The 9197-nt window shown below is 39.3% G+C and overlaps 1 protein-coding gene across 2 annotated transcripts in view; it reads left to right on the forward strand.

The window, feature by feature from the left end:
• The window catches only part of nomo (nodal modulator), a 76864-nt gene extending 68311 nt beyond the window's left edge, over positions 1 to 8553 (forward strand). The window contains exons 27-31 of one of the 2 annotated variants that reach the window (XM_086000806.1): positions 1995 to 2105; positions 2525 to 2626; positions 2779 to 2898; positions 5889 to 5981; positions 7914 to 8553. In XM_086000806.1, the coding sequence (XP_085856932.1) occupies positions 1995 to 2105; positions 2525 to 2626; positions 2779 to 2898; positions 5889 to 5981; positions 7914 to 8045 (558 nt within the window). In that variant the 3' untranslated portion in view covers positions 8046 to 8553. Of the gene's footprint in view, positions 1 to 1994; positions 2106 to 2495; positions 2627 to 2778; positions 2899 to 5888; positions 5982 to 7913 lie in introns of those variants that run through there. The other variant, XM_086000807.1, reaches the window with a different exon arrangement.
• The last annotated feature ends 644 nt before the right edge of the window (positions 8554 to 9197 follow it).

Below are 9197 nucleotides of genomic sequence, written 5' to 3' on the forward strand. Positions count from 1 at the left end.
GATCATAACAGTAGGTAATGTTCATATGGAACATAAAATAGCTGAAAATGTAAATGTTAATTCCCTGAAAGGAAGCGCTGACAAAAAAGAGAGAACATAAAACAAATTCTTATAATACAATCTTTGACTGGAGCTCAGAGAAGGCATCTATGTACAAGCTACAGAGTCCTGTGGTGGTCAGCAAGTCATGTTAAAATTGATGACCGGGATTGGTTTTGAAGCATATAGTATTTCATGGTTGAAGTGGTACAGGATTGAAAAGCATGTCAAGGATTTGTGGGCACCAGAGCTGGACTCCACACCTACCATTATAGCACCAAGCATATCTGCAGGCCCTGTCACACCTACCTGGCAGTGACCAAGGGGAGCTGACTACAAGCACCATCACAATAGGGAGCCATCAGTCGCAAGGACACCTGCAGCCAACCTCCATTATAGTGACCGCGCCATCAGTGTTCCCATATTCTGTTTCCAGGAGGGGACGAGCTGCTTTTATCCGCCTATATGCTGCCCACATATGCATCACAGATGACTGATGAATAGCCAGCACTTTTATTTCATTTCCCACTGACTAGCAGCATCAATTGCCAAATACTGCTGCATTTCTCAAAGGAGAGGGGTTGCTGATGACAATAGTTTGGCAACAGGTTCCTGCTTCTCTAGCAATGCCACTTGCTCCTCTTCAAATGTGTGCAGTGACTCACTTGTTGCTAATTCTCAAGCTCACTGACTGTAGCTGTGCCGTTACTTGCAAACAGTGGTGAGGGGTGCAGAGAGGTATGAGATGCGTCTTGTTCTGGGCTGCTGACATATTGCTCATCTAAACCTACAATAACGAAAAGAAAAAAAAATTAGAATCTGGCTTCAAGGCGCACTTTCAACCAAAGCTTGCATTGATTGCATTCAGGCGGCCCTGGTCCCTGCCTGAAATGAGCGCTGGCACTACTGTATTCTAACCAGTGGTCCTTATCGGGACCGCTGGAGGCCTCTGAAGAACCGTTAGTTAAGTTTTTTTAAACTCTCCTTAATATGGAGCCAGTAGGCCCAAGAGTGCTCCTCTTGCCTCCACATTAATACTGCAGACTTGCCCCCTTTCCCAGTTGCTTCCTCCCTGGATTTACCTGAAGGCCACTTGGCTTCTAAGCCGGCTGAAATTCAAAGGGCCCAGACCGGCGAGCTGTGTCGGGCAGCTCGCCGGATTTATTCCAATGAGGCCCGAGGACGAATTTAAGACAGTCCTTGGGCCTCTCTCTTCTGGTGTGTGAATCCAGCACGCTGACCACTTCACACCCGTTAATGGGCACTATGAATTTAGGCCCTATTTGTCCAGCTATCCCGCAGGATAGGTTAATTAATCAGATTATTAATTTATCTGATATTTCTGGGTTTTCTGTTTTTGCTTTAAGGTTTCTCAGCAGACTTGGTATTGGCTTGAGATAGTGAACCTCCAGAAAGTATGCTTGTATGTGGGTGAGGCAATTTTGTTGCCTGCCATATGCATTTGAGCTGTGAAGTTTAGAAACGAGCTCCAAGGACAAAGTTATGCCATCCTGCCAAATCTGTAAATAGAAGGGCCTGTTCGTAGCTGTAGCCAGTTTAGTTTAATCCTAGTTATTTAAAATATACATGTTTTTACATATGATCTAAAGTTATATAAAAATAATATATAGCCTTTTCTTGTTTGAGGCATAATGTAGTTCCTCTTCCATTACACATGGTACCAGATTAAAATGGGGTTATTGGTGGGCATAAAATCTAGATTTATAAACCTGTTCTACTGCAGATTTTACATTTATAAAAATCTTTCTAAAACTTTAGTGAAGTATAATCTTTGCCTTTTTAAAATGTACCATTTCGTCAGTTTAATTATAATCATAGTTAAAGATGGCAGTTCATAGTACAGTTTATGGGCTCCAATAAAAGATAAAACCCAGCATGCTAATATATTTTTAAAAATCTAGTTCATCTAATTCCTTTGAATTTCTTTTGTACAGGTCGACAGCAGCGATATTGATAGTGTGAATATTCTAGCATTCCGACAAATTAATCAGTTTGATTTAAGTGGCAACATTATCACTTCACCTGAGCACCTTTCTACTTTGCGGGTAAGTCTTGTTGGTTTATTTGCAAAAGTGCTTACCACTTTTTTTCTTCTGGTGTCCCCAGTTCCTGCAACTCAAACAGCTAAGAAAACAACCTGATCTCAGCCTTTTGTCAAAGATGCTCTTTCATTTAGCTCCTAAGAGAGACGAGAAAGCATCTTGTCTCACAATTTGTGACTCACTACAGTAGCAGGACTGAAAGGATGGAGTCTATGGAGTATGGAATCAAACTCCTGGTGGCATTCTGTGCCACAGTCTTAGTGCCCCAATATGCTGTACTATCGTAAAGCTGCCACTTACTGATAAGTTATTGTTTTATGAACTTAACCGCATTTCAAAATCTGTAAATGTATGCAAATATTTGAAATCTAAAATTTGTTTTTTTTTAAAAAGGCTAAAATGGAGATGATTAATTTATTCAGGTGGTGCTGTATAAAAGTGAAAACCTGGATAACCCCATTCAAACTGTGTCGCTGGGTCAGTCCCTTTTTTTCCATTTCCCACCACTACTAAGAGATGGAGAGGTAAAAGTCATTTGCATTCTGTAGAACTGGACAGCATTAAACTAAATTGTGTAAATGCATGCAAACACTGAAATAGCTTTTGTTGGTCTAAGAAACATTTTGTTTCCCTTGTTGTAAAGGAATAAACTGCTTTATTGTCTACCTTGTTGTAGAATTATGTAGTTGTGCTGGAGTCTACACTGCCCAAGTCACTGTATGAGTACACCTTACCCCAGATATCCTTCAGTTCGACAGGCTACCACAAACACATTACCCTTATATTCAACCCTACGGTAAGTGAATGAAGAATGATTCTGAGATTATTCTTCAGAACGTGTGTGTGAATGAATTTGTTTTCCCACAGTAACATCCATTACAATTGATTGTCGAATGTGTTTGACTTAACATTGGAAGATTTAGTGAGAGATTCATGACTTTATTGGTTTATCTGTTACTTGGAAGCATTGTACTTTGCTAAGGATAAAATTAATTGAATGCAAAAGCTTGAAATGGTTATTGAGCAGTGATCTTTAACCAGGCGCACACTCTGCTTCTTCACCCTTTTAGCTTTGTCTGTTCTGGAGACCATAAAGCCTAAATCATTTTAATTTATTTTAACTGAATCTATTGATGCCTAATTAACTTTAAAGCACTGCATTAGATTTAACCAAACTTAACAAAAGGTGCTTTTTAAGCAGAATCTGGTTTCTTGTCAATTGGGTATGTTGGAAATGATTCATATGTCCTATTTGACTATAAACACTGGTCTCACTGCAGTAGTTTTAAACCTATTGAGTTTTATGATGGCTTTATACTGCTACTTTCTCATTGATATAAAGCAGTTTTAGGTGGTGCCAGCACAAAAGTAACAGTGTAACAAGGAGACTGTCGAGCATGGTAAAGCTATGAGTGCACAGAGTGAAGTATAACTCCGGCCTTAAAACTTCAGGATGCTCCGAGATTGATGTATTAAAGTTTTTGAAATAAGATTAATGAGAGTCGACTATTCCAATGCTCTCCTAGCCAGCTTCCCCATCTTCCACCCTCCATAAACTTCAGCTCATCCAGAACTCGGCTGTCCATATTCTAACCCGCACCAAGTCCCGATCACCATTACTGGGCAGCAGAGTTTTGGATGAGCTTAAGTTTATGAAGGGTGGAAGATGGGTGGCCGGCCAGGAGAGCATTGGAATATTCGAGTCTGGAGGTAACAAAAGCAAGGATGAGGGTTTCAGCAGCCGATGGGCTGAGGCAGAGGCAGAGGTGAACAATATTACAGAGGTGGAAGTAGGCAGTCTTGGTGATGCAGAGGATATAGCGTCAGAAGCTCAGCTCCGGGTCAGATAGGGTGCTGAGGTTGTGAACAGCCTGATTCAGGCTGAGAGGGTGACCAAGGAGGGAGATAGAAACATAGAAACTAGGAGCAGGAGTAGGCTATTCGGCCCTTCGAGCCTGCTCCGCCATTCAACGAGATCATGGCTGATCATCCAAACCCTAGCACCTGGTCCCTACACCACGACAGCCATCCCACCCAAGCCCTATCCCCGTAACCCCACATATTTAATCCCCCCTAACACTAAGGGCCAATTTTTTTTATCATGGCCAATCAACCTAACCCGCACATCTTTGGACTCAGTGGCTAGAGAACGGAATTTGTGGTGGGGCCCAAAGATCATGGACCTGTTAATTGCAGTCGGAGGCTTCCCGTGAGCGAAAGCCTCCAAACCGCAAGTAAAATCCATACTTACCTGATAGGCCCGGACCTACGAAGATTCATGCTCCTGGGCCTGCAGGCGTACGCCTGCGTAAAGGGCCACGTATCCCAGAGGCGCAGGCGGTTCGCAAGCGTTCCTGGGATCACGTGGGGTGGCCCAACCAATTAAAAACGGGGGATTCCCATTATGCTTAGGGGGATTCCATTTACGTACTGAATCCCCATAAGCATGAATAGGAATCACCCAAAAAATACACTTTCACACAACCTAAATAAAAATAAATCATCACATGTTTAAAATGAATTAAAATGCAATTTAATTAAACATTTAAAACAAAAATTTAATTTTGTGAAAAATAAATTTAAACATTTCTAAAGGGGCCAAAAATAACCTAAACTAATTTTAAAGGTTTTTGAATGTTTAAATGATTTTTAAAAATGTTATTTTAATATTTATTTAAACCCTGCTTTTACTAGGCGTAAGAGTTTCATGGGCATTTGTTGGGCTGTATTTGGGCAAATAGCCTGCGCCAGCGAATGTCCATTTCCTGCGGATTCACACGATCTGTCAAGCTGAACCACGACAAATCGCAAGTTCCGTGCATGCACATCGCATGCAGAAAACCCGGAACTTGCAGGGCACTTACGACCCGGAAAATCCGGGCCTATGTTTTTTTTTAGACAACTAGGGATGGGCAATAAATACTAGCCTTGCCAGTGACACCCATATCCCGAGAATGAATTTTAAAAACATATTAGCATGCTGGGTTTATCTTATATTGGAGCCCATAAACTGTACTATGAACTGCCATCTTTAACTATGATTATAATTTGTTTTTATAACCAAATTCATAGTGTGACTTTCTTGCATCAGTCATTGGGAATAGTCTACAAATTTTTGACAATGTGTTCACATATGCATTTTGGGGGGAAATTGATGAGGTTTGCAACTATGATTTGGTTATTAAACTCTGGAATTTTTCTTTTTTTGAAGGACTGTTTAGTCTGATTTGGTTTGGAAGCAATAATAATACCTCTGGAGACATTTTCCATCACTGCAATAGTAACCTGACTAAATGATTGTGTAATTGAGGGAAAAGTGCTGAATTCCTGTTTGCAATTGCTAAAATTATACGAAGGCATTGTGCTGTAATGTGAGTTTTATGAAAGTCAAAGTAAATGGGTTGAATACACATTACACAAATGGATTTTTGATTTATAGTGACTTTTGTATATCTGTACTTTAATTATCCACTTGGACAGCTCTCTGAGGAAGTCCCAAGGCTGCTTCTTTCGCATAGGTGTAGGGGGGCCTTTATGAGAGTGTCAGTCCCTTTTTTTTGTTCGTACCTACTTGCCTATCTTATGGTGTGCACCTAAGTCACACATACGCACACTAACAAAAATGTCTTTCAGGGTCACAAACTTCTAACCACCTATATTTATTTTTAATTGAAACCAATTATGTTGCCCACCTCTGTGTGTTTCTGTCACCACGACAGTAAGTGATGGTTTGGGAAAATGTTACTGTAGAATGCAGTCTCACTGTGCCATATTGTCTTTTTCCAGAGAAAGCTACCCGAGCAGGATGTTGCCCAGGGATCATACATTGCTCTGCCTCTTACTCTGCTCCTGCTGCTGGCAGGTTACAACCACGATAAGGTCGGCTTCTGTTCCAAGCACTTAAAATTATATATGGGTTCCATACAGCTGGAAACAGTATATGGGCATTTTATTGCAGATTTTATTGTAGAAAATAGCATTTTTTTTTTAAAAGGCCAAGCTACTGAAAATTAATAACAGCTGTATACAAGATTATTATATGACCCATTCATGGCAAATGGTGCAAATAGGAATTCAGGTTATGATGCAAAAAATAATCAAATCTAATCATGAGAGTTGTCCAAATTAACACAAGACATTTAGGATCAAACAAGCTTTTCACTGCAGGTTCAAAAATATAAAATCTGTTAGGAGTAATTCTGTAAGCCACTGCTGGAGCTCATTAGACAAGAGTATGGGTCATAGAACCAGCCTTTTAGTGTTATAGTCCTATCTCAAATCCCCTCTGCTTTTTCTAGCAAGGCTTCACTCCCAAGAGTGGAGCCAATTGCCCCAATTATGTTATGTTTGTTAAGTCTCATTTATTTGAAGCATTTCAAAGAGACTATGTAGTGACTCATTCTACAAAGAAGATTAAAAATGACAACTAATAGTATAAGGAGCGGTGGAATGCTGACTTATTGGGTTGGATGTTCCTTTTCATGGTGATGTTTCATCAGGGTTGGACTTCCGCCTGCTGCTCACAGTTTCAAATGAAAAAGACAAATATATTTGAATTAATTTTTATCTGATCAATAAAATCTAAAGAGAATACCTGCTTCTTTGGACTATTTCAGGTTTGTGCTTTTTTAGAAACTCAAGAATTCAAAATGCAATTAATAGAAATTCTTGAAGAATAGAACCCCCAGTATATGCTACCTGTGAGAAGCATCCATGTTATCAATGAAATATACTTATGGGGTTTTCCCTTTGTGAATTCCATTGATAGAGTAGAGTTGAGGATATATTTATAAAATATTTTATTTTTAGTGGAAATCATTAAAAGTGCAGTGGCAGCATTAATATTCTTCATTGGAGCCCTGAGCTGTTTATATCTCTAACCATCTGACCCCCATCTTCAAACTCCTGTAAATAAAATTCAGTGTTAAATTCTTTCAGCTGCACTATCCCCAAATAATATTAGCTGGAAGATCTGGGAACTGTAAACTCTTATTAAATCCAGTTGCTTAGTTCGATGAGGCAATTATAAACCCTTAAAATGAGTTCTTCAAATTTTGTGTACTAGGAATGAAAGAACATTTTTAATGCTTCAGCATTGTACAGTGATAGTGCCATAAAATGCTTGAATGTGACAGATTTATAGCAGGAAAAAGATTTTGTTGTAATCTTATCTCACACAGTGGATGTATTTCATTTGTACCACATTTGATCTGAAAAGCAATTTATACAGTTCAATTTCACGTGGCATTAATTTTTCTGGCAAACCATGGAGCTCTTATCTACAGTGTCACGTGTAATAATAAATTTATACAATATATTATGCTATTTTGTTTGAGCTAGTATTTCTTCCCCTCTCTGTATTTTGATAGTGGCGAATAGTTCGGTCACACACTAAAATAAATTGATGTTATTCTTTTCATTACTTTACTCACCATTACTATTTTTGGATTACGGAGACCTCTCTACCTGCTTATTCTTTTGCTCAGAACATCATGGGGAAGAAATGCTCTGGTCACTGTATAATGAATTCCTGCAAATGTTTTTTGAATACAGCATGATTTTGTTACACATTAGCGACCAGCGCAGATCTTCCCTCTACATTATTCAAACCAGGCTTACCAGTAGATTTTCCTGTTAAGAATTAGCAATGTGCACGTTAACTCATAACTCTGTTTAAAGGCCTTCCCTGTATTTAGTTCTAATTCAAGTATGATTTCAGATTACATTTCATCATTAGAGTTTCATTCCCATTGAGGTAGCCAATTCAGAGTATTAAGTATAATGGGTGTGACCTTTTCTTTTCTCCTGCAGCTCATCCCATTGCTGATGCAGTTGATAAATCGCTTACAGGGTGTGCGGGCACTCAGCCAAGGTGGTTTAGATGGTGTTAGTCAGGAGGAAGCCAAAAGACAAGCCAAAAGACCAAAGACACGGCGCACATAATTACCAATGAATGAACTGGCTGAGCTTTCAAGTCAGTTCCGTGCAGTTGCAGAGTCCCTGTTCAGTGTCTGGTTTGTTCAGTGAAATACCTCCATTATTGTTAAAATCATTCATCATTGCATATTAAGAGTCTGTCTTTTTACTGCTAACCTCCACTGACCTGAACTAAAATGTGCTTTGATTGTATTTATATTAAAATTTGGGGTTACAGTTGTTTATTTTTGATCAATGACCTGAATTGGTTTAAAGATTTAAGAAACATATTAGTGAGGCAGAATTTTGATAAAAAAGGTATGTTAATTTATTTTCACTGTTAGAACTCACCCAAGAAGCAAAGCCATGAAATCAATGCTGCCTGTTTTATAATTGGTTGTACTGTATATTTGAACTGAGCCATTTTGATGTGTGGTAAAATGAGTGTGTTTGACAAACGGCTGTGGTGCATTATTGAACACACTGGAAAATTGAAAGATGTTGAACCCTACATTAAAAAAGATTTTCAGTTTTATTTCCAGGCTGTTTTTGCTTTGTTGAATAATGAGCATCTGGGTCATTTCTCTTTGTTTTGCTGCATATGTTGGCCCAGAAATTCGGGTCGGGGGCTTCCCGCGGGTGCAGGCCCCCGACCTGCACTTACCTTGCGCGCCGGCAGTTGAGCTGTAGGGCCCCGTGGAATTCTGCTCCGGGGCCTGGCCCAGCTGCCGGCGCACTGTGCTTGCGTGTCCCAGGGGCGTAGTTAGTGCGATGCGTCCCCTGGGATCACGTGAGCCATGGGCCGCCAATCGGAGGAGGGAAAAGCCCATTCATAAGATTGACAGGAAGACCTGTCTAAACTTATGAATGCTACGGGCCTCAAAATAACAGTAAACCTTCAAATACATTTTTTAAAAATCACACTTTTTAAATAAACTATAAATTACATTAAATAACTATTTTAAACAATAATTTAAATTTTTGAGAAAGATAATTTTATAAAAAAACGGGGCTAAAAATAAACTTACCTTGCTTTAAAGTATTTAAAAATAATAAACCTGTGGAAAAAATGTTTTAATTTTAATTAATTTACCACTTACCTTGTAAAAAGCAGGCCTTACGCCTGCTTTTCTAAATGTGTAAATCCTGCAGGCTTACCCTCCCGGGAAAACCTGCAAA

The sequence above is a fragment of the Somniosus microcephalus genome, chromosome 11, assembly GCF_052327205.1.
Source record: "Somniosus microcephalus isolate GS21.2 chromosome 11, FLI_Smic_1.0, whole genome shotgun sequence".
Taxonomy (NCBI): Eukaryota; Metazoa; Chordata; class Chondrichthyes; order Squaliformes; family Somniosidae; genus Somniosus; species Somniosus microcephalus.